At 48.4% G+C, this 25,521-nt stretch overlaps 1 protein-coding gene across 1 annotated transcript in view; it reads right to left on the bottom strand.

The window, feature by feature from the left end:
• The window catches only part of cybb (cytochrome b-245, beta polypeptide (chronic granulomatous disease)), a 56,140-nt gene that overhangs the window by 3,703 nt on the left and 26,916 nt on the right, over nucleotides 1-25,521 (bottom strand). The window contains exons 9-11 of the mRNA XM_070893403.1: nucleotides 24,606-24,859; nucleotides 22,681-22,843; nucleotides 11,773-11,919 (exon numbers count right to left, since the gene is read on the bottom strand). Coding sequence (XP_070749504.1) covers nucleotides 11,773-11,919; nucleotides 22,681-22,843; nucleotides 24,606-24,859 — 564 coding nt within the window. The remainder of the gene's footprint in view (nucleotides 1-11,772; nucleotides 11,920-22,680; nucleotides 22,844-24,605; nucleotides 24,860-25,521) is intronic.

Below are 25,521 nucleotides of genomic sequence, written 5' to 3'. Positions count from 1 at the left end.
AGAGAAGTGGTGCAGGAGGGAGGGCTTCAGATTTCTGGAGTATTGGGACCAGTTCTGGGGCAGGAGGGACCTGTACAAGTGGTTGCACCTGAACAGGTCTGGGACCAATGTCCTCGGGGGGATGTGAGCTAATGCTGTGGAAGTGGGGTTAGCTAGTGCTGTGGGGGTGGGGTTAGCTAATGCTGTGGGAGAGGGGTTAGCTAGTGCTGTGGGGGAAGGGTTTGCTAATGCTGCAGGGGCGGGGTTAGCTAATGCTGTGGGGGTGGGGTTAGCTAGTGCTGTGGGGGAGGGGTTAGCTAGTGCTGTGGGGGAGGGGTTTGCTAGTTCTGTGGGGGAGGGGTTAGTTAGTGCTGTGGGGGAGGGGTTAGCTAGTGCTGTGGGGGAGGGGTTTGCTAGTGCTGTGGGGGAAGGGTTTGCTAATGCTGCAGGGGAGGGGTTAGCTAATGCTGTGGGGGTGGGGTTAGCTAGTGCTGTGGGGGAGGGGTTAGCTAGTGCTGTGGGGGAGGGGTTTGCTAGTGCTGTGGGGGAGGGGTTAGCTAGTGCTGTGGGGGAGGGGTTAGCTAGTGCTGTGGGGGAGGGGTTAGCTAGTGCTGTGGGGGAGGGGTTTGCTAGTGCTGTGGGGGAGGGGTTAGTTAGTGCTGTGGGGGAGGGGTTAGCTAGTGCTGTGGGGGAGGGGTTTGCTAGTGCTGTGGGGGTGGGGTTTGCTAGTGCTGTGTGGGAGGGGTTAGCTAGTGCTGTGTGGGAGGGGTTAGCTAATGCTGTGGGAGAGGGGTTAGCTAGTGCTGTGGGGGAGGGGTTAGCTAGTGCTGTGGGGGAGGGGTTAGCTAGTGCTGCGGGGGAGGGGTTAGCTAGTGCTGCAGGGGAGGGGTTAGCTAGTGCTGTGGCAGAGGGGTTTGCTAGTGCTGTGGGGGAGGGGTTAGCTAATGCTTTGGGATGGGGTTAGCTAATGCTGGGGGGAAGGGTTTGCTAGTGCTGTGGGAGAGGGGTTTGCTAGTGCTGTGGGGGAGGGGTTAGCTCGTGCTGTGGGGGAGGGGCTAGCTAATGCTGTGGGAGAGGGGTTTGTTAGTGCTGTGGGGGAGGGGTTAGCTAGTGCTGTGGGGGAGGGGTTTGCTAGTGCTGTGGGGGAGGGGTTTGCTAGTGCTGTGGGGGTGGAGTTTGCTAGTGCTGTGTGGGAGGGGTTAGCTAGTGCTGTGGGGGTGGGGTTAGCTAATGCTGTGGGAGAGGGGTTAGCTAGTGCTGTGGGGGAGGGGTTAGCTAGTGCTGTGGGGGAGGGGTTAGCTAGTGCTGCAGGGGAGGGGTTAGCTAGTGCTGCAGGGGAGGGGTTAGCTAGTGCTGTGGCAGAGGGGTTTGCTAGTGCTGTGGGGGAGGGGTTAGCTAATGCTTTGGGGGAGGGGTTAGCTAATGCTGGGGGGAAGGGTTTGCTAGTGCTGTGGGAGAGGGGTTTGCTAGTGCTGTGGGGGAGGGGTTAGCTCGTGCTGTGGGGGAGGGGCTAGCTAATGCTGTGGGAGAGGGGTTTGCTAGTGCTGTGGGGGAGGGGTTAGCTAGTGCTGTGGGGGTGGGGTTAGCTAATGCGGTGGGGAGGGGTTAGCTAATGCTGTGGGGGAGGGGTTAGCTAATGCTGTGGGGGAGGGGTTAGCTAATGCTGTGGGGGAGGGGTTAACTAATGCTGTGGGGGAGGGGTTAGCTAATGCTGTGGGGGAAGGGTTTGCTAATGCTGCGGGGGAGGGGTTAGCTAATGCTGTGGGGGTGGGGTTAGCTAGTGCTGTGGGGGTGGGGTTAGCTAGTGCTGTGGGGGAGGGGTTTGCTCGTGCTGTGGGGGAGGGGTTAGCTAGTGCTGTGGGGGAGGGGTTAGCTAGTGCTGTGGGGGAGGGGTTAGCTAGTGCAGTGTGGGCGGGGTGGAACCAATTTGGCAGGGGAAGGGAAAGCAGGATGTTGCAACACAGAAGAGAAACATGATGCATAGAAAACTAGGAGGGACAAACAGCAACAGGATAAAGAATAGTGTAGAAAAAGTAGACTAATGTTCTGTTTTTATTTTAGATTTCCAGCATCCGCAGGATTTTGCTTTTGTTTTAGACTAGCATGGTGTTGGGATGCAGTTGTGTTCATGAGAGGAGTTTTGCAAATAAGGTTGTGGAACTGCAGGCACAAATTGCCACATGGGGTTATGACATAGTGAGGCCGAAATTGCCCACTCTCCGAAACAAGATGCATCTACCGCTTTTTGGAGTGCATTCCCGCCAGATGCGGCGGCCATTAGAGGGAAATTCAGCAATGTTGCTGGAGAAAAGGAGCGGGGCGGTATTGATGGCGGGAATGGGCCTTTTGCAGTGGTGTGGGGGCGGAGTGACCAATTAGGCTGCAAAATTCAGCTGATGGCCATTTGCTGCTATCGAGGCAGCTGCTCCCTGGCCTGCGTAAAGGGCAGGGTTTGCAGCTTGGCCCCGAGCACTGAGTTTTCTCTGTTGCTTGTGAAGGAATGGCTAATGCAAAAGTTTTAAAGAGGGCCAGCTGCTTCTCGGATGTAGAACTTGAGACCCTGGTCCAAGCTGTGGAGGAAAGGAGGCACGTTCTCTATCCGGACACATGAAGATCCAGTCGCCCCATCTTTGTCAATGCGTGGAGAGATAGTTGTCGGGGACCTCCATTCATGACCGCACCACCACCCAATGCCGCAAAAGGCTGAAGACATCCTTCGACTGATGAAAGTGAGTACATGTTCCCCCAACTCCTCACCTTCCATCTCTGAGCCTCTCCTTCATCTTCTCTTATTTCCCACCTTCACTATATAGTCACTGAAGCACCATTTGATTGCTGAGGCATCTATATCTATGTGTGCATAATTGCAAAGAGTCCCTTTCATGTGAGAGTTACACCTGCATGTAATGGACCCACACTTGCACTAATTGCCGAGGCCTGATGACACTGCGACTCAGCAACCCTTCTTTGCTTGTGGGCCAAGGTCTCCCACAACCGTTTGCAGTAACAGAGGACTGGTGGGGGCGAGGCCGATATCCAGCAGCTCAGTGACATCGAAGAGAGGGTGCAGCAGCTAGTGGGCCCATGTGTTGCCTTCCATTTGGCTGCCGGTAGTGTGGATTCTCTCCCTGAAAGTCCAAGCGTCTACCGGTCAATTGGTTATCATTGTGTGCAAGTTGCTTGCTGCATGGTGCAATGCCCTACCGCACCCTGACGGAACCCCTTGTATCATTTATGATTGCAGATACTCTGAGCGCGAGTCAGAGCGAGACCGAGACCCTTGAGGTGACTGTGAGCCAGAGTCAGGACGAGACCCTGGAGCCGAGTGCAGACATTGGCAGCATGCCCGATGAGGGCGAGGAAGAGGGGGACATTGCTGTGAGCACCGCGTCACTGCTTCCTACACTCGCACATGCCAGCTCAGATACTGGAAGTACACGGTCGGGTTAGTTAGATTTAGGAGAGGGGTCTGTACTGGGTGATGCACCAGGGCCTAGCGGGCTGCAGCATGGTGAAGGGCAAAGGGAACCTCGGGAGCCAGCTCTCCGGGGGTCGAGTTCTGCTGCAGAGGACTCAGACGAGCCCCTCGATGTGGCAGCTTTTGAAACAAGGGTGCAGGCCGTGCATTTGCAAATGTTGGGGGCAATGGCAAGGATCCCCGAGAGCCTGTCGCAAGTGGTCAAGAGCGTGGAGGAGTCTGCCTGCCGCATTGTGGACAGCTCTGCACACACCATGGAGCCCATCATTGCCAGTGTGCAGACGATGGTGGAGTCCCAGAGTGACCGTGCTGATCCAGATGTGTCGTGGGCGATGTGGCAGCTGCCATTACAGTGCAGGCGAAAGGGATCAAATATCTGAGTGCTGCTTTGGAGAGGATGGCCGCTGCCCTGAAAGCTCAGAATGCTCTCGTGCACTCTCAGCAACAGGCGTCTGTCATCTCTGGTGCATTGAGACTGTGTCTGTTCTCATGCAGTCTCGGCTGGATGCCACGCGAGATCTGACTGCTGCCATCATGGCTGGGTCCACCGTGGGGTCCACGGGGAATCTTTCGGTGTCGCGCCCCACCGCTGACCTGTGCTCCAGCAGATTGGTGGGGATGGTGAGGTGCTGCAGGCTCATTGGACCAGGATCCTGATGTGTTCTCTCAGGATCACGGCAGTCCTGAGACAAGACTTGCCACTCCACCGTTGCTGCCATCCATGGAATCGCCCCAGCCAATTGCGACTGAAAGTGCCGAGGAAGATGTGGCCCAATCTGCAACTGGCCCTTCTAGGGCCAGAGCTGGTTGAGGACATCCTAGAAGGACATCTGTAGCTTCTACACCTGAATCACAGCAGCCTTCCCAGAGCCATGATGCAGCCACAGGGGGGACACTGCGGCGTAGTTCCAGAATAGGTAGTCGTAAGAGGGGTTATAAGGAAACAATGTCTGCTCTTGTTGATAAAAGGCTTCCGAGGTAGGGGACATGGTCCACGTTGTCCAGGGGCGCGCCGTGGATCTTGATGACTGGGGGGCAGTGTTGTGTGGGGGGGCAGGTTGGTGGAGGACCTTTTGTCTTGCGGATGTTTAGTGTAAGGTCCATGCTTTCGTACACCTCAGTGAATACGTTGACTATGACTTGGAGTTCAGCCTCTGTATGTGCGCAGACGCAGGTGTCATCCACATACTGTAGCTCGACGACAGAGGTTGGGGTAGTCTTGGACCTGGCCTGGAGATGACGAAAATTGAACAGGCTCCCATTGGTTCTGTAGCTTAGTTCCACTCCAGCGGGGAGTTTGTTGATTGTGCGCCAGTGCAACTTTCGGCCGCCTGAGGAAAAGAGTGTTTGAAGACCAGGCCCTGAAATCTGCCACGAAGCTCATGGTCTACAGGGCTGTAGTAATACCCACCCTCCTGTATGGCTCAGAGACATGGGCCATGTACAGTAGACACCAAGTCGCTGGAGAAATACCACCAACGATGTCTCTGCAAGATCCTGAAGATCCCCTGGGAGGACAGACGCACCAACATTAGCGTCCTCGACCAGGCCAACATCCCCAGCATTGAAGCACTGACCACATTCGGTCAGCCACGTTGTTCGCATGCCAGACACGAGACTCTCAAAGCAAACACTCTACACGGAACTCCTTCACAGCAAACGAGCCAAAGGTAGGCAGAGGAAACGTTACAAGGACACCCTCAAAGGCTCCCTGATAAAGTGCAACATCCCCACTGACCGCTGGGAGTCCCTGGCCAAAGACCACCCTAAGTGGAGGAAGTCCATCCGGGAGGGCGCTGAGCACCTCGAGTCTCATCGCCGAGAGCACGCAGAAATCAAGCGCAGGCAGCGGAAAAAGCGTATGGCAAATCTGTCCCACCCTACCTTTCCCTCAGTGACTATCTGCCCCACCTGTGACAGGGACTGTGATTCTCGTATTGGACTGTTCAGTCACCTAAGGACTCATTTTTAGAGTGGAAGCAAGTCTTCCTCAATTCCGAGAGACTGCCTATGATGATGATATAAGGAAACGCACAAGGGTGATAAATGATTGTGTATGTTTTGTTGATCCATTATTTCTGGTGTAATAAATCTTTTATTTTGGGTTTGACTATCTGTGCAGGTCTCTCATTTCACTGTGGGGAATGATGTATGAAAGGGCTCATTGGTTGCCCATGGAGATGCACAGATGAAGGGTAAAGTGCGCATGAACTCAGCGGAAACAAGCAGCAATGAGATGGTTTAGGACTTCCCTTACAGGGTCCGGATGGCGACGCCGTCCCCTGCATGGCCGCCGACCCTTATTTTAGACCACCTCCGGCGCCTCTTCCTCCTGCGCATTGTGCTCCTGCGCCTCCTCCTGGTCCTCCTCCTCGGGTGGTACTGCTGCCTCGTCCTCCATTGGTTGTGCCCTCATGATTGCCAGGTTGTGAAGCATGCAGCAGACAACCACAAATAGGGACTCCCGCTCAGGCAAATACTGCAGCACTCCTCCTGAGTGATCCAGGCATCGGAACCTCTGTTTAAGGATTCCGATGGTCTGCTCAATGATGCACCTGGTAGCTGATGACTGTCACTGTATGATTGCTGCGCAGCAGTCCTGGGGTTGAGAAGGGGAGTCAGCAGACAAGTGCAGTGTGGGTAGCCCTTGTCTCCAAGGAGACAGCCGCAATCTTGGTTTGGCCAGCACAGACGCTTGGCACATTGGTCCGGCACAGGATGAAGGCATTGTGGCTGCTGCCAGGATACCGGGCATCAACTGCCATGATTTTGCGGTGGTGGTCGCACACCAGCTGTACATTGAGGGAGTGGAATCCCTTGCAGTTACGGAAGATCTCGGGATTGTTCTGTGGCGCCCTCAATGCGACATGGGTGCAGTCTATGGCGCCCTGAACCCTGGGGAAGCCGGCAATCCTGACTAATCCGGTCTGCCGCTCCACCTGCTTTTTCCTGCTCATAGGGAAGGATATGTAGTCCTTCCTCCTCTTATACAGAGCATCTATCACCTGATGGATAGAGCTATGCACGGCAGATTGTGAGATGTTTGAGATGCTTGAAAAGATCCAGTCGCAGAGAAATTGAGGGCGATGGTGACCTTGGATGCAACGGACAGAGCTGTCCTCAACCTTGTTTGAGGCTGCAAGTCTGGCTGCAGCAGATTGCACAACTCTGTGACGACGTACTTGTGGAATCGCAGTCTCCGGAGACACTGGTTATTCGTCGGGTCCATGTAGGAGAACTGCTGTCTGTAGACCCTTCTGCCACCATGTCTGTGTAGGCGTGCTCCTCTGACAGCTACCTCATTGCCTTCTCCCTCCTGCTCTTGAAGGTCCTCACCCCCTGCAGCCTGCCTCCTGTCCACCCTTGCGGGGGGTCTATGTACCTGACCCTTCTCCTGACGGTAGGCCCTTCCTGAGGTCCTTCCTGGTGCACCTCTCTGGGTTCAGCTCTGTCGCCATCTCCATGGCCTTCTGCAAGTTCCTCACCCATGTGAGCTGCGTCCCTTGTCCGCTGCCTCTCCAGCCATTGGAGGTGGCGCCGCCTTCTCCTGTGTGTGCAGCAGGGAGGCACGATGTGCAGGAGTCGTTCCACTGCCAACACTGAGCCCATTTAGTTCTATTCCACAAGCTCAGCCAGCCTCCTCAATCAGCATTCTCTGTTGTAGAGTATGAAGAGCCTGGGCCACTATAACTCAATTCCACTGTCAACAAGGCAACTCGCAATGGTTTAAAAAGTCCAAAAAAATCTCCCCGACATGAATACTGCTTGACGCAACACGCCTTTAAATGCTGCTGGTGGTCTTGAGCAAACAGTGTGTACCGACCCAAAAACCTGTCGTTGGCACTGACAGGCGGCCAGAAGACAATTTAAGCTGAATTTAGCTTCCGGGGCGGGTCCAAGGCGATGCATTTTCTGATGACATCATTAACGACACAGATCCAGGAGCGGGGCGGAAGTGGAGGGAGCAGGGCAGATATCCTCACTGCTGGGAAAACCCATGAGCTCAATGCCGCAAAAGTTGGTCAGTCCGTCGCAACTCGGTGGCCATTCCGCACCACCGTGGCCGGTGCTTTCAGGTGGCCAGAGGCGTTATAGAAAGGGGCAATTTCGGCCCCAGCGTCTATAACAGAGACATGGCTAAAACACGGGCATGAGTGGGAACTAACCACTTCTTGCTGAAATATACTCAGGATGGAAAAGAGAAGGAAAAAAAAGATGGGGGAGGGAGTGGCAGTGTTGATCAAGGATAATATTGCAGTTGTACAGAGAGGGTGCAAAGACTGAATCTATTTTGTTAGAGTTAAGGAACAGAAAAGAAGCTGGGGTTACACTTGCATCGATTAGGCAGGTACAGAATGTCCTCCTGTATAGCTCAAAGACATGGACCATGTACAGTAGACACCTCAAGTCGCTGGAGAAATATCACCAACGATGCCTCCGAAAGATCCTACAAATCCCCTGGGAGGACAGACACACCAACATCAGCATCCTCATCTAGGCCAACATCCCCAGCATTGAAGCACTGATCACACTTGATCAGCTTCACTGGGCTGGCCACATTATCCGCATGCCACTCACGAAACTCTCAAATCAAGCGCTCTACTCGGAACTCCTTCATGGCAAATGAGCCAAAGGTGGCCAGAGGCAACATTACCAGGACACCCTCAAAGCCTCCCTGATAAAGTGCAACATCCCACCGACACCTGGGAGTCCCTAGCCAAAGACCGCCCTAAGTGGAGGAAGTGCATCCGGGAGGGCGCTGAGCACCTCGAGTCTCATCGCCGAGAGCATGCAGAAATCAAGCACAGGCAGCGGAAAGAGCGTGCGGCAAATCTGTCCCACCCACCCTTACCCTCAACAACTATCTGTCCAACCTGTGACAGGAACTGTGGCTCTTGTATTGGACTGCTCAGCCACCTAAGGACTCATTCTAAGAGTAGAAGCAAGTCTTCCTCGATTTCGAGGGACTGCCTATGATGACAAAATGCAATAGAAAACCAGGCAGAATACAGAGTGTAGGGGAAAACTGAAAACGTATATAAAAAGGACAAAGAGCGAGTACGAGAAAAGATTAACAGGTAATATAAAAGCAAATCCCCAAATCCTTTCTCAGCATATATACAGTAAAAGGACAGTTAAAGGAATGATGGGACCGATTAGGGACAAAGAAGGAAATCTTCTTGTGGAGGCAGAGGGCATGACCGGTATTGAATGAGTACTTTGCATCTGTGTTCACAAAATAAGATGAATTTAATTTTGCAGTAAAGTTTGAGGTCGTAGAGATATTGGATAGGATAAAAAATAGATAGAAAGGAGGTGCTAAATAGGTAGGCATCACTCAAAGTTAACAAGTCACCCAGTCCAGATGGGATGCATCCTAGGTTGCTGAGGGAAGCAAGGGTGGAGATAGCAGAAACTCTGACCACAATCTTTCAATCCTTCTTGAATATGAGAATGATGCCAGAGGACTAGAATACTGCAAATGTTACACCCCTATTCAAAAAAGGAGCTTGGGATAAACCTGGTAAATACAGCCCAGTCAGTCTAACGTCAGTGGTAAGACCTGCTGTGTATTTCCAGCATTTTCTGTTTTTATTTCAGATTCCCATTACTGCAGCATTTCGCTTTTGTATATATTTTTAGCTGTGGTCCAGAATTTATCAGATTTCACAATAACAAAAAAAAACTTTGATTGTGGCTGGCTGGGTTACTGGAAATTTTCAATTCTGTAGCATTTGGGGAAGTTTGAAATTGCTAATCGAATAGAACATTTCATTGTGAAGGTCAGAACTAAATTTACCCACATCCAAAAAACCCACATGAATCAATTTGATACATTTATCTACATGGCCTTCGACATATAGCTAAGTGAACAGTTCGCTAAACCCCACTTTTACTTTTCAGTATTCTTACTGAATGTAACCGTTGTAATTCTGCACTAACCCCCAAAATATGTTTAAAGTGAAAACATATACACTGACCGGCACATACCACATTAATCTCAATCATCTCTAATATGGCATTGAGCAAAATCTTTTGTGCAACCTAAAGGCTGGCAAATATATGATTTTTATTTAGTTCACAGGAGTATTATAAAGGTAATGTAAGTATCAGTACCAATCCACCAGTCTGTGCTACAGTCTTCATACACTAAGGCACTCACCAAATTACCTCCAGCAATAAAAAACACTGAAGAACTGAAAGGTGGTATTTTAACATGGGTGAGCAGGTGGGAATGGGTGCGGGTGAGGATTAAATGGGCAAAAATTTCAAGCACGTCAGAAGGCTGGCACCAACCCTTCAACTGCTGGGTTTTACTGAGGCAGGACAAAGGGCGGGCAGCCAACCTGCTCCCCAGAGGCGTGTTGGCATTTTAAATATGCTAATGAGGCTAGAAGCCACAGATTTAACTTGCTTTGCAGGTTTTACTGTAGCTGGCTGGGTTTCCCGGGATTTGGGAGGTGAGGACAGCCTCAGGGAGCACTCCTTGTGGGCCAGGAGGAGCATGAGTGCTTCCTCCCGGCCCCCAAGCTCCCCCACCATCAGACCACCTCCCATACAGCTCCCCCGCCCAACAGGATCGGACAAGCCCCACCCCTGGGGTCGGACATACTGTGCCTGGTCCTGCGGCCCCCTGCGGAGCGTTCACTGCCCGACTGGAAGCCAAGCCTGACAATCAGGCTGACTTCCGTTGGGAAACCTGTCAATAATGAAAGACACACGCTGTGAAGTTGAATCCCTAACGCAAAAATACTGCCACATGCCACTGGACCCTCCACCCCCCCATACTCCCTTCTCCCAACGCATCAGGAAGTAAAAATTCCCCCCTTATAGTTTACTATGGTGAATCATACAAATGTTTAATTAGTGATACTATGCCAGAGGCAAAATTATTCTATACTTTAGAAATATAACAGGTTACGCCTGGATGGTGATCATCAGCAAGAATCCTAGCTGTGCTTTCCTCTACATAGCTCTGGAAATCCTCAGGTCAGTTGTAGGGTATCTACTGCTGCCCTGACTGATATGGCTTGACAGAACATAAGAAATAGGAGCAGGAGTAGGCCATTTGGTCCATCGAGCCCAATCTGTCATTCAATAAGATCATGGCTGATCTGATCATGGACTCTGCTCTACTTCCCCGCCTGCTCACCATTATCCTTTATTCCCCTATCGCTCAAAAATCTGTCTATCTCCGCCTTAAATATATTCAATGACCCAGCCTCCACAGCTCTATGGGGCAGAGAATTCCATAGATTTACAACCCTCAGAGAAGAAATTCCTCCGCATCTCAGTTTTAAATGGGCGGCCCCTTATTCTGAGACTATGTCCCATAGTTTTAGTTTCCCCTATGAGTGGACATATCCTTTCTACATCCACCTTGTCGAGTCCACTCATAATCTTATATGTTTTGATAAAATCACCTCTCATTCTTCTGAACTCTAATGTGTATAGGCACAACCAACTCAACCTATCTTCATATTTCAACCCCCTCATCTCCAGAATCAACCTAGTGAAGCTTCTCTGAACAGCCTCCAGTGCAAGTACACCTTCCTTAAATACGGAGAGCAAAAGTGTACGCAGTACTCTAGCTGTGGCCTTACCAATACCCTGTACAGTTGTAGCAGGACTTCTCTGCTTTCATACTCTATCACCCTTGCAATAAAGGCCAACATTCCATTTGCCTTCCTGATTACTTGCTGTATCTCCATACTAACTTTTTGTGTTTTATGCACAAGGACCCCCAGGTCCCTCTGTACTGCAGCACTTTGCAATTTTTCTCCATTTAAATTGTAATTTGCTTCTCTCTTTTTTCTGCCAAAGTGGATAACTTCACATTTTCCCACATTATACTCCATCTGCCAAATTTTTGCCCATTCACTTAGTCTGTCTGTATCCCTTTGCAGATTTTTTATGTCCTCCTCGCAATTTGCTTTCCCACCCATCTTTGTATCATCAGCAAACTTGGCTACATTACACTCAGTCCCTTCATCCAAGTCATTAATATAGATTGTAAATAGTTAAGGACCCAGCACCGATCCCTGCAGCACCCCACTAGTCACTGTTTGCCAACTGGAAAATGACCCATTTATTCCGACTCTCTGGCAGTGCAGACTAGGAATCAAATCTCGGATCTTACCCCTTTGTGTAGCTAACACCATGCATCCTATGAACCCTATGAACCAGGATATGCATTCTAACCAGATTGGCCATTACAAGACATAGGAGAAGGTGAACAAGAATCCAGATCTGATCCTTTTTGGTCATAGTTCGAGGATAAAGCTTCTTGGATGAGTTTGGTAAGAAATAATTACCTGGTTTTCATCCCATCCAGTGAGGTAAATGTTGTAACTCAGGAAATCAGAATTGCCTCTTTCAAGCATTTGTGACTCGAGTGACTGGAGGAGGTCAGCAAACCATTCAAAAGCACTGGTTTCTCGGCATAGCCAGTAGAAGTGGATCTAAGAAGGAAATCAAGATCTTTAAATCTGTTGTGCAATTTATATTTTATTTCTTACATTGTCCTCTCACAATTTAGCAATATAATTTTTCTCCAACTCCTTTTGCCATCACAGCTATGCCTTTGCCCATCCCACATTCAACTTTGTTTTATGCCCTACCCTTCTATTTGTCCCGAGAGCACGAACAGTCATTTTGAAGTTACTGGGGAAGACCAATAATGTAGATTGCTACATCACAGAACTGTCAGATGCTTAAAAAACTTGTAATTTTGGTCTGATGTTACCCTGCTCTCTCATAAAGTGTGACTGTCACCTGTAGTTAGGACTTCCTCCCCCTCACCCCCCACTCCACCCTTACCTCACCCGGAATGCTTGTGCTTTCTTTATTAGCATTAGCACATGCCCATGTTGATTAGGAAAAACATCATGTATTCTGGGTTTAACTGAATTGAAATTTTCCTGTTATTGCTTTGCACTTATTTTTATGGTGCTTTTATTTACTGAAACCTGTGTATTTTTTTACAAGAAGACAAAAAAATAAAATAAGGGTATTTATGGTAGGCATGCAGTTATTTATTAACAAGCAATAAAAATGATCTATCTGTGTGAAGAGAATTACCATATGAGACATCACAAGCTAAATTATGGTTTTCAGTATAAGGTCAGGAAGAAAAATGTATTTAATTTTGGGATGTACAATTGTGGTAGTAAAAAGTGATGACAGATGTTTTTCAGAATCTAGCATTGGGAGAGACAGTGGAAACAGCCTCAAGGACAGGTGACAGAAGCAGTATCGGACTTTTCATTTAATAGTACTGGTTTTGCCACATTACATTGGAATATGTCTTCAGAGATACAGGTACCAGAATCTAATTAAAATGTAGTCTATAGAAACTAATGAACAGATAGTGACTGGCAGCACTGGTAATATGTTCAACATATTAGAGAGAGCTGGAACTGAAGGAAGTGGAAATATAACTCGAAGGAAACTCCTTGATGCCGAAGAGATGGACTTTTCTGCACATCATAATTAGGGACATTTAGCTGCACTGGTGGTGTCTGAACTTGAAGAAAACCATTAGCCTATCTGCTAGCTTGGTAGTTACTTGCATATGCAACGTGCTAGTCAGAGTAGGAATCGCAGGATAGCTCAGATGAATACGTGGCTTGAGGAGTGGTGCAGAAGGGAGGGATTCAAATTCCTGGGACATTGGAACCGGTTCTGGGGGAGGTGGGACCAGTACAAACCGGACGGTCTGCACCTGGACAGGACCAGAACCAATGTCCAAGGGGGAGTGTTTGCTAGTGCTCTTGGGGAGGAGTTAAACTAATAGGGCAGGGGGATGGGAACCTATGCAGGGAGACAGAGGGAAGTAAAATGGAGGCAGAAGCAAAAGATAGAAAGAAGAAAAGTAAAAGTGGAGGGCAGAGAAACCTAAGGCAAAAAGCAAAAAGGACTACAATAAAGCAAAATTCAAAAGGGGCAAAGTGCGTTAGAAAGACAAGCCTGAAAGCTCTGTGCCTCAATGCGAGGAGTATTTGGAATAAGGTGGACGAATTAACTGCGCAGATAGTAGTTAACGGGCATGATGTAATTGGCATCATGGAGACATGGCTCCAGGGTGACTGTTGTAGGCATTAGGCACCTGCTGAATATATCTAAACTCATATAAGTTTAAAACGGCCACATATAAAATGGCTGCCCAAGCATGATGGGAACCCTGTTAGTCAAGTAATGAACTGGGACTGACCGAGCAATGACCGAGCAATGACCCTGTGAGGCCCACTACCAGGAATGCCTTGGATACAATGAACCAGTGATTTCACACAGTCGAAGTCCAAGGAAGAGAGATAAGGGGAGAATCTGCCTCACATAACGAGGTCATTAATCAGCCGAGCTGACAAAACCCGAACATGCAGTTCCTGAGATATCAGGGAAATTCTATTGGGTTAAAGAAACCTATATGTAATCTATAATCGTTATGATTGGATTGTGTCCAGCCGAAGTGGGCTGAGTAACTGTAAAGAACTATTGTAAAACATATAAATATCGATGAGTTTCTTTGTTTGGCGGAGAGAAGCCTGGATCCAGTCCTGTGACTTCCTCCCCGCTGGCATCAATAAAGGCCGCACTGGCATTGGAACCGACTCTGAGTGTTGAGTGATTCTTCTGATAAACACTAACACTAACAGTGACCAAGGCTGGGAACTCAACATCCAGGGGTATTCAACATTTAGGAAGGATAGACAGGAAGGAAAAGGAGGCGGGGTGACATTGCTGGTTAAAGAGAAAATTAATGCAATAGTAAGAAAGAACATTAGCTTGGATGATGTGGAATCGGTATGGGTGGAGCTACGGAAAACCAAGGGGCAGATAACACTAGTGGGAGTTGTGTACAGACCACCAAACAGTAGTAGTGAGGTTGGGGACAGCGTCAAACAAGAAATTAGGGATGCAGGCAATAAAGGTACAGCAGTTTTCATGGGTGACTTTAATCTACATATTGATTGGGCTAACCAAACTGGTTGCAATCCAGTGGAGGAGGATTTCCTGGAGTGTATTAAGGATGGTTTTCTAGACCAATATGTCGAGGAACCAACTAGGGGGCTGGCCATCCGAGACTGGGTGATGTGTAATGAGAAAGGACTAAATAGCAATCTTGTTGTGCGAGACCTCTTGGGGAAGAGTGACCATAACATGGTAGAATTCTTTATAAAGATGGAGAGTGACACAATTAATTCAGACACGAGGGTCCTGAACTTAAGGAAAGGTAACTTCGATAGTTTGAGGCGTGAATTGGATAGAATAGACTGGCAAATGATACTTAAAGGGTTGACGGTGGATAGGCAATGGCAAACATTTAAAGATCACATGGATGAACTTCAGCAATTCTACATCCCTGTCTGGAGTAAAAATAAAACAGGGAAGGTGGCTCAACCGTGGCTAACAAGGGAAATTAAGGATAGTGTTAAATCCAAGGAAGAGGCATATAAATTGGCCAGAAAAAGCAGAAAACCTGAGGACTGGGAGAAATTTAGAATTCAGCAGAGGAGGACAAAGTGTCATGCATTCAACTTTCATTGTAACCCATGTATCAGCTGACCTAAGTTGTACACCTTGAGAACACTGACCATTAGGGGTGAACTTGTGGGAGACACGCCTAACCCGGACTTTCAGATATAAAAGGGGAAGCTCCACCCACCTTCATCACTTGAGGTCTTGGTGGTAAAGATAACTGGTCATAGAGTGACCTTCTCTCAAGTATGGGCCTCGTGTGCATATATACTGTATAGTAAGGACATATCATTGACGACGAGAAACTGGGATTTAAACCACGCGAGCATGGCCACGAGCAGCACAGATGAGAGGTACTGTGTTGGTGATGATTGGGATGATTTTATTGAGAGACTACAGCAAAGTTTTGTCACTAAAGAATGGTTGGGACAGGATTCAGCCGACAAACGCAGGGCTCATCTGACGGTTTGTGGATTCAGAACTTACTCCCTGATGTGGACCTTCTAGCACTGGAGAAGCCGGCGGACAAGACGTTCGAAGAGCTCAGTAAGTTGATTGGGGAACACCTTAAACCGGTGGGCAGCATGCACATGGCGAGACACCGGTTTTACATGCACCGGCGGCAAGAAGGGCAAAGCGTTCCAGACTTCGTGGCAGATCTCCGGCGACTGGCGAGCTTATGTAAGTTTCCAGATGCATGCAGAGTGGAGATGCTGCGAGACTTTTTTATTGAGGGCATCGGGCATACTGGGGTTTTCAGGAAACTGGTTGAGACCAAAGACTTGACCTTGGAAGCGGCGGCTCTGATAGCCCAGACATTTATCTCAGGAGAAGAAGAGACCAGAATGATGTATGACAAGAATCTTGGCTCAAATGCGGCAAACGACCAGGGAGTCAACATTGTTAATGCGGCACACTGTTCTCTAGGCAGACAAGGGCAATCGGACATGCCCCAGCATGTAGTCAAACTCAAAGGGGGAATTCAACAGAGACAATGGCTAGCTGAACGGCAATTCATGCCATCGCAATGGACAATGCGGCCAGTAATGGGGCCATCAACACCTGTTAATGGTGCGCTTAAGGACAGTTACAGAGACAGTCAGAGACGATCGACTGGTAATGGACCTTTTGTTTCCAACAACGGGGCCTCCAGCTCATGCTGGAGGTGTGGAGGCAAACACCCAGCAAGAGCTTGCAGGTATCCGCAATATACCTGCAGAAACTGCAACGTCAGTGGTCACTTGGCGTGTATGTGCAGGAAGCCTGCAGCCAGGTTGATGTATGAGGAGGACGGGTCCAATGTAAGCCCTACGAGACCAAATGAATACTGGGGGAAATTGCTGGAAGCTGAAGTTCAGCGAGTTCATGTGGAGCACATGTACAGTTCATATACCAGAATGCCACCGATAATGATGAAAGTGCTCCTCAATGGCATCCCAGTATTAATCGAGCTAGACACGGGGGCCAGCCAAACCCTGATGAGTATCAAACAGTTCGAAAGGGTGTGGGTGTCCAAGGCCAGGAGGCCAAAATTATTGCTGATTGACGCACAGCTACAGACATATACAAAGGAGATCATTCCGGTACTAGGCAACGCCACGGTAGTCGTGACCCACAAAGATTCGGAGAACAGATTGCCACTCTGGATTGTCCCGGGGGACGGTCCTGCACTACTGGGGAGGAGTTGGTTTGCTGTCATGAACTGGAAATGGGGCGATGTCAATGCAATTTCTTCTGTGGAACGAGTATCATGCTCACAGGTCCTGGACAAATTTGACTCATTATTTCAACGCGGCAGCGGCACTTTCATGGGGACCAAGGTAGTGATTCACATAAATCCAGACACCAGACCAGTACACCACAAGGCCAGAGCGGTGCTGGACGTGATGCGGGAAAAGGTAGAATGCGAATTGGACCGCCTGCTGAGGGAAGGCATTATCTTGCCAGTTGAATTCAGTTATTGGGCGAGCCCGATCGTGTCGGTGCTCAAGGCGGATGGGTCAGTCAGGATATGTGGCGATTACAAGGCCACCATCAATTGGGTGTCACTCCAAGACCAGTACCCGTTACCGAGAGCGGAGGACTTCTTTGCAACGCTATCCAGTGGCAAACTTTTTTCAAAATTGGACCTGACCTCAGTTGACATGACCCAGGAGCTGGCGAGTGAGTCGAAGAAGCTGACCACCATCACGATATACAAGGGGTTGTTTGAATATAACAGATGTCCGTTCGGGATTTGTTCGGCCCCCGCGATCTTTCAGTGAAATATGGAAAGCCTCCTCAAGTCGATTCCTAGGACAGTGGTTTTTCAAGACGACATCCTCATCACGGGTCGCGATACTGAAGAACACTTCCACAACCTGGAGGAGGTGCTACGCAGACTGGACCAGGTAGGGCTGCGACTGAAAAAGACGAAGTGCGTCTTCTTAGCTCCAGAGGTAGAATTCCTGGGGAGGAGGGTAGCAGCAGACGGGATCAGACCTACTGCGTACAAAACGGAAGCAATCCAGAAAGCACCCAGACCCTATAACACGAAGTAGCTGCGTTCGTTCCTGGGGTTCCTGAACTATTTTGGTAACTTTCTTCCCAAATTGAGCACGCTGTGAGAGCAAGGTCGCGATTGGGTCTGGGGGAACAGCCAGGAAAGGACTTTTGATCGAGCACTCAATTTGTTATGCTCCAACAAACTGTTAATGTTATATGACCTGTGTAAAAAACTTGTTTTAATGTGCGATACGTCGTCCTTTGGGGTCGGGTGTGTGTTGCAGCATGTGAATGCCAATGGTCAGTTACAGCCGGTAGCTTATGCCTCCAGAAGTCTGTCCCAGGCAGAAAGGGGCTACAGGATGGTAGAAAAGGAAGCGCTAGCATGTGTATATGCAGTCAAAAAAAATCCACCAGTACCTGTTTGGCAGAAAATTTGAGCTGGAGACAGATCACAAACCCCTAACGTCCCTTTTGGCCAACAACATTAATTCGAATGCATCGGCTTGCATACAGAGGTGGGCACTCACATTAGCCGCCTATGACTACACAATTCGGCACAGACCGGGCACTGAAATCTGCGCCGATACACTCAGCAGGCTCCCATTAGCCACCACTGAGGGGGCAACTGAGCATGATGCTGAGATGGTCATGGCTGTTGAAGCTTACGAAAGCGAAGGCTCACCTGTGACAGCCCGTCAGATTAAAGTATGGACAAATAAAGACCCGCTACTGTCTTTTTAGTTAAGAAATGTGTCCTGAATGGGAACTGGGCAGCCACCTACGGGGCATGCCCTGAGGAATTTAAACCGTTTCATAGGTGCAAGGATGAACTCTCGATTCAGGCCGACTGCCTATTGTGAGGAAATCGAGTAGTCATGCCCCAGATGGGAAGAGAGGTGTTTATCAGAGAACTTCACAATGAGCACCCGGGCATTGTCATGATGAAGGCAATTGCCAGGTCACACGTTTGGTGGCCAGGGATAGATGCAGACCTGGAACTTTGTGTTCGCAGGTGCAACACGTGTGTTCAGCTGGGCAATGCACGCAGGGAAGCCCCCCTTAGTCCCTGGTCCTGGCCCACCAAGCCATGGTCATGCATCCATGTGGACTACGCAGGTCCTTTCATGGGAAAAATGTTTTTGGTTGTAGTAGACGCCTACTCCAAATGGATTGAGTGTGCCATTTTAAATTCAAGCACATCCTCTGCCACGGTAGAAAGTCTACGGGCAATGTTCGCCGCCCATGGTCTACCGGATGACTTGGTCAGCGACAATGGCCCGTGCTTCACAAGCATTGAATTCCAGGACTTCATGGCTGACAATGGAATCAACTATGTCAGAACGGCACCGTTCAAGCCGGCCTCAAACGGCCAGGCGGAACAAGCAGTGCAGACAATCAAACAGGGGACGCTCAGAATCCAAGGGGGTTCCCTAGAAAGCTGCTTATCACGCCTCCTGTTGGCCAATAGATCCCGACCACACTCACTCACAGGGGTTCCACCCGCAGAGCTGCTAATGAAAAAGATGCTTAAAACCCGGTTATCCCTTATACACCCTACTATGAAAGAAATTGTTGAGAGCAGGCATCAGTCACAATGTGACTACCATGACAGGAATGCGAGGGCGTGATGTATTGATGTCAATGACCCTGTTTTGTCCTTAATTACGTTGAAGGGCCCAAAGGGCTTGTAGGCACTGTGATTGCCAAAGAGGGGAATAGGGTTTTGGTAGTTAAACTTACCAATGGACAAATCTGCCGCAAACACGTGGATCAAAAGGAGGTTCAGCAACCCCATAGAAGAAGCAGAGGAAGAACACCACATAGAGTTTACTCCACCACGGGTGACCGAACACCGGAACCAAGTGGAGGAGAGCCCAGTCACTGTGGGCAGTCCGGACAGGCCTGAGGCACCGCAAACAGCAGACACTCAGGCGAGCGCCCAACAACCGGAGCCCCAACTCAGGCGCTCTACAAGGGAGTGTAAACCACCAGAGAGACTTAACCTGTGATCCCAATAAGACTTTGGGGGGGAGGTGATGTTATGTATTCAACTATCATTGTAACCCATGTATAAGCTGACCTAAGTTGTACACCTTGAGAACATTGACCACGAGGGGTGAACTTGTGGGAGACACTCCTAACCTGGACTTTCAGGTATAAAAAGGGAAGCTCCACCCACCTTCATCACTTGAGGTCTTGGTAATAAAGGTAACTGGTCACAGAGTGACCTTCTCTCAAGTATAGGCCTCGTGTGCATTTATACTGTATAGTATCACAAAGGGTTTAACGAAGAGGGGGAAAATAGAATACGAGAAGAAGCTTGCCGGGAACATAAAAACTGACTGCAAAAGCTTCTATAGATATGTGAAGAGAAAAAGATTGGTGAAGAAAAATGTAGGTCCCTTGCAGTTGGATTCAGGAGAATTTAAAATGGGGAACAAAGAAATAGCAGACCAATTGAACAAATACTTTGGTTCTGTCTTCACGAAGGAAGACACAAATAACCTTCTGGAAATACGAGGGGACCGAGGGTCTAGTGAGAAGGAGAAACTGAAGGATATCCTCATTAGGTGGGAAATTGTGTTAGGGAAATTGATGGGATTGAAGGCCGATAAATCCCCGGGGCCTGATAGTCTGCATCCCAGAGTACTTAAGGAAGTGGCGCTAGAAATAGTGGATGCATTGGTGATCATTTTCCAACATTCTATCGACTCTGGATCAGTTCCTATGGACTGGAGGGTAGCTAATGTAACACCACTTTTTAAAAAGGGAGGGAGAGAAAGCGGGTAATTATAGACCGGTTAGCCTGACATCAGTAGTGGGGAAAATGTTGGAATCAATTATTTATGATGAAATAGCAACGCATTTGGAAAGCAGTGACAGGATCGGTCCAAGTCAGCATGGATTTATGAAGGGGAAATCATGCTTGACAAATATTCTGGAATTTTTTGAGGATGTAACTAATAGAGTGGACAAGGGAGAACCAATGGATGTGGTGTATTTGCACTTTCAAAGGCTTTTGACAAGGTCCCACACAAAAGATTGATGTGCAAAATCAAAGCACATGGTATTGGGGGTAATATACTGTCGTGGATAGAGAACTAGTTGGCAGACAGGAAGCAGAGAGTCAGGATAAATGAATCCTTTTCAGAATGTCAGGCAGTGACTAGTGGAGTGCCGCAGGGTTTAGTGCTGGAACCCCAGCTCTTTACAATATACATCAATGATTTAGATGAAGGAATTGAGTGTAATATCTCCAAGTTTGCAGATGACACTAAACTGGGTGGCGGTGTGAGCTGTGAGGAGGACGCTAAGAGGCTGCAGGGTGACTTGGACAGGTTAGGTGAGTGGGCAAATGCATGGCAGATGCAGTATAATGTGGATAAATGTGAGGTTATCCACTTTGTGGGCAAAAACGTGAAGACCGAATATTATCTGAATGGCGGCAGATTAGGAAAAGGGGAGGTGCAACGAGACCTGGATGTCATGGTTCATCAGTCATTGAAATTTGGCACATAGGTACAGCAGACGGTAAAGAAGGCAAATGATATGTTGGACTTCATAGTTAGGGGATTTGAGTATAGGAGCAGGGAGGTCTTACTGCAGTTGTACAGAGCCTTGGTGAGGCCTCACCTGGAATATTGTGTTCAGTTTTGCTCTCTTAATCTGAGGAAAGATGTTCTTGCTATTGAGGGAGTGCAGCGAAGGTTCATCAGACTGATTCCTGGGATGGCTGGACTGACATATGAGGAGAGACTTGATCAACTGGGCCTTTATACACTGGAGTTTAGAAGGATGAGAGGGGATCTCATAGAAACATATAAGATTCTGATGGGATGGGACAGGTTAGATACGGGTAGAATTTTCCCGATATTGGGGAAGTCCAGAACCAGGGGACACAGTTTTAGAATAAGGGATAGGCCATTTAGGACTGAGATGAGGAGAAACTTCTTCACTCAGAGAGTTGTTAACCTGTTTAATTCCCTGCCACAGAGAGTTGTTGATATCAGTTCATTGGATATATTCAAGAGGGAGTTAAATATGGCCCTTACGGCTAAGGGATCAAGGGGTATGGAGAGAAAGCAGGAAAGGAGTACTGAGGGAATGATCAGCCATGATCTTATTGAATGGTGGTGCTTATCGAAGGGCCGAATGGCCTACTCCTGCACCTATTTCTGTTTCTATGTTTCATATAGCTGATTTGTAAATACTTCCCCCAACAAAATGCAAATTATGTGCTTTCACAAGTTAAGCTAACTCATTGTAGATTATCGAGGGGAAAATGGCAATGATTTTCAGTATTGACTCTGCTAAATGATAATCTATTGCCCTTCGAGATAAAAGCCACTTAATTCAAATTAGTCACTTCATTCAATTTCTTAATATAAATTTCGACTTTGTGGTATCATTTATGATGCTTAATTGAAATTATTGGATAATTCAATTTTTTTAGATTTTGGATTAGCAGTAGATGGCACATATTTCCTTTAAATTAAAGGCCCTTCACTGTGATTTTCTTAGCCTAATAAATTTTTGGTTACAAATAAAACTGAATGGGTCAATGTTGAATACCTTCATCTAGCTGTAACATGGCAATAATGACCTCAAAATGGAGTAATTGAATCATAGAATGGTTACAGCATGGAAGAAAGCCATTTGGCCCATCGAGCCCTTGCCGACTCTCAGCCATTCTCACTCCTATGCCCTTTCCCTGAAGCTGTGCAATTTTTTTTCCTTCAAATACTTATCCAACTCCCTTTTGAAAGATAAAATTGAGTCTGCCTCCACCCCTCTTAAGGCAGTGCATTCCAGATCTTAACCACTCGAGTCGGTAGCCTTACCATCCGACTAACACCGACGAAGCAGCCAGCTCCATTTTAAAAGGGGCCTGCCACCGGGTGTCCAAATAATCGCCTGATTCAAGCGAAACACCCCTTTTAATGCAGAAATTGTTGTCCTATGACATAAATAGGACCTCGATTGCCATCAGAGGATGCATAGTGCCATGGACGATGAAAGAGAAGAGGCCCTATAAAAGTAAGTGGTCAATTATTTTCGTGGATTCTGGGCTGGAGGAACAGAAACTGCCTCCCATCGTCTGTAATTGCTTGTTGGATTTCACACTGTCATAAGACCCATTTTATTTTATATTAATTTACAAACCACTGAATGTAAACCAAATATCAGTTAAGTTCTGCTAATCAATTCTTGCAAGCAAAATAAATCTCCCGAAGTAAATGCTCTCATGGTGCGATTACCTTTTTTAGTTTCAGATTTGGATCAGAGTGAGTGTACTTGTACCAGACTGATTTGAGGATGGATGCAAAGGGAGTAACTCCAATCCCTGCTCCAACAAGAACAGCAGTTTCATACAGAAAGACATCCTCACTGGCTGTGCCAAAAGGACCATCAATTGCAATCCTGAAACAAAAAGGTCATGTCAAAAAGTGACACTGCTAGTAATTGTAATCGCTTTGAGACAGAAGTATTTCAACTATCAGCAGGGTCTCCCAAAGAAACAGAACACGAGTCAGTGCTGAGCAGATCTTAATGGGTTAGTGCCTCTGTTAAAGCAGTGGAAAGAGGGATTTCAGAGAAACATATTGCTCCATGTATCCTACAACATAATTTCAGGGTCACTGTGTATGGGAATTAGTATTACTGTATATGTGAGGACTTCAGAGATCTAAAGTGTAAATTTTAATTCCCGTGTGGAATGCTGGGGGGAGCTGCCAAACCTTCTGCCTGCGAGTCTCTGTGGGAGGCCTGGTCAGTTTTAACATCCTGGCGCCCAGCACCAACTGCCCACCCAAAATGGGTTAAAGGGGAAGCTGGTTGGCTGCCAGCAGCAGAAGATTGAATGACCCATTGCCACCCGCTAGCAACCAGGTATGTCACAACCTGCGAGAGACCATCAGCGGCAGGTTGGGGCCATAAAAGGAGCGACGAACGGTGGCCATGGGCAGTGTGGAGGCGTACCACTGCAAGGTACAGCGCGAGCTGGTGCAGCAGGGCAATGGCAGCGAAGAGTGACGTCATCAAGATCCAGGTCGGTGATTGGAGCGTGGGCAGATGCATCAGGAGCGGCGAGAGACTGTGGAGGGACGTGATCGGGGCCCAGGCGAGGCATGAATTCGGAACCAGGGGCCCAGGGGTAGCACGGGCCAGCCCACACTGCGATATGTGTGCGCACTAGGTCCGTGCAGCAGAGCAGGTGTCCAGTTCTCTTGGGTAATCCTTGCAACTGGACCAAGACCTAGCTCTGTCAAACCCATGTGGTGGCTGGTGTGCAATGGCCACCCCACGTAAAAAAATGCACGCACAGGCATCTTCCACCCTTCAGGATGTAGTTCAGGATCGGGAATATTAGGTACTTCATTGAAACACCTGTGAACTCGTCCGTTTTTTGGCATGAAAGCAAGTCATCCTCGTTTCGAGGGACTGCCTATGATGATGGATGGATGTCACGTTGTGGGGGTTTCAGCAAGGTTCTGTGGGTGGGAAGTGGGGTGAGGAGGGTGGTGTGCAGGGCAGCAGAGGCTTTGGCTTTCCTTGTGGGACCCAGAGGAAAAAGATTATTTTTTTACATACCTTTTGCGGCCTTTACTGCGTGTCAGGCGGGTTTCGCTGGTCGAAGTGACCGCTCGGTCGCTTCGGCTAGTACGCTGTTAAAATTGCCTTAGGGTCTTAAGTGAGCAATAGGACTCTGATTAGCATATATTAATGAGGCGTTGGTCTGACTGAGATGGACACCTCAACCACCCAGCGTTAAAGTCGCCATGGGACGGTATTGGAGTGGGAAAAAACAGCCAATCGATTTTAACTCCCTTTGCCTGGTTTCCACCAGGTGGAGTAAATTAGAATCCCCCCTTGAGTGTCTGTTTGAATTAGGTAAAACCTAGCACTAGTTGCATTAGACTCCAAGAGAATGATTCTGTGTTCCAGCGCTCTCAGGAGGTTACAATCCTCCTGGCGAGGGTATCTTGGGAAATCACGGACATTTGACTTGTGATTTCCAGAGACCCACTCCCTGTTATTACTGCTTCCTACTGGGAGTACCAGTTCACAGAAATCACTCCTCAAAATATCTAATGGACTTTGTACAGTAATTTAATTTCTAATATATCTTATTGGTTAACAGAGATAACTTTAAATGGATACTTCAGTATGCTGGTTCTCTCACCTGGGGAGTTTCCAAGCTTCTCTGAATTCCTTTTGGTCTCCGCCACACACTTTGAACAAACTGTCTGTCCAGTCACCCATTCTTCTCACATGAATGCTGAAGTGATCTTCCTCTGGGGAAGAGGTCAATGTGAAAGGGTGCCACTCCAGCTGCGATACCTTTGAGCATTGGACAAAAACATACTGGCCAACCTCCATCTTAAATCCTCGCTTCTTCATTTGCAGTTCCAGCACTTTGGAGGGATGGGTAACAACCTGCGGACAGAGATACACTGCTACAACTGTTTGAGCAAAAGACAGTTTACTGTCCCTGTTAGCGCCCCGGAGGGGTGGCAATGGCGGCGGAAAGCACTTGCGGGCGGGTAGGCAGCTTCCAGTACCCCGCCGGGACATTCGGTGCTGGTTTTGAGGGGGCGCGGAACATTACTACCCGGGAGAGGTGAGCTGGTGTGCAATGCCCCTGGTTGCGACACTGGCTCAAAGTTTAAAATTTGACAGATCCTTAGCGCCCTAGTGAGAATGCCTGTGAAAGCTGGCGTTCCAAGCTGTACCGGCCGCAGTGAGTGAAGCAATGTGGACCTGAGGTAAGTGTGATTGTTTTTTTTCTTGCAATTTATGTTGTTGTGGCGTTAGTAATTTATTGGGAATGTTTTTGGTGTTTTTTTTCCAGATTTCTTTCTTTCCGCGGAAACCTCTCTTCGGGTGCTGTGAGGCCGGCTATCCAGCTCAGGATTTTCATTTGCTCAGGCGGCCTAGTGCCCTAAAGGGGTGTGCAACACCTCCCTTAGCACTCTGCTCCAAACTCGGGGCCCAGCTGATTAATTTTGCGGCGGCAGACGCAACATTTACCGCTCTGCCCAGGACAACGCCGCAACAGAGGCGCGAACAAATTTCCACCCCAATGAATTGTACAATTA

The sequence above is a fragment of the Pristiophorus japonicus genome, chromosome 11, assembly GCF_044704955.1.
Source record: "Pristiophorus japonicus isolate sPriJap1 chromosome 11, sPriJap1.hap1, whole genome shotgun sequence".
NCBI lineage: Eukaryota > Metazoa > Chordata > Chondrichthyes > Pristiophoridae > Pristiophorus > Pristiophorus japonicus.
The sequence above is the reverse complement of the archived record's forward strand: the minus strand, read 5'-3'. Positions and strand labels throughout refer to the sequence as shown.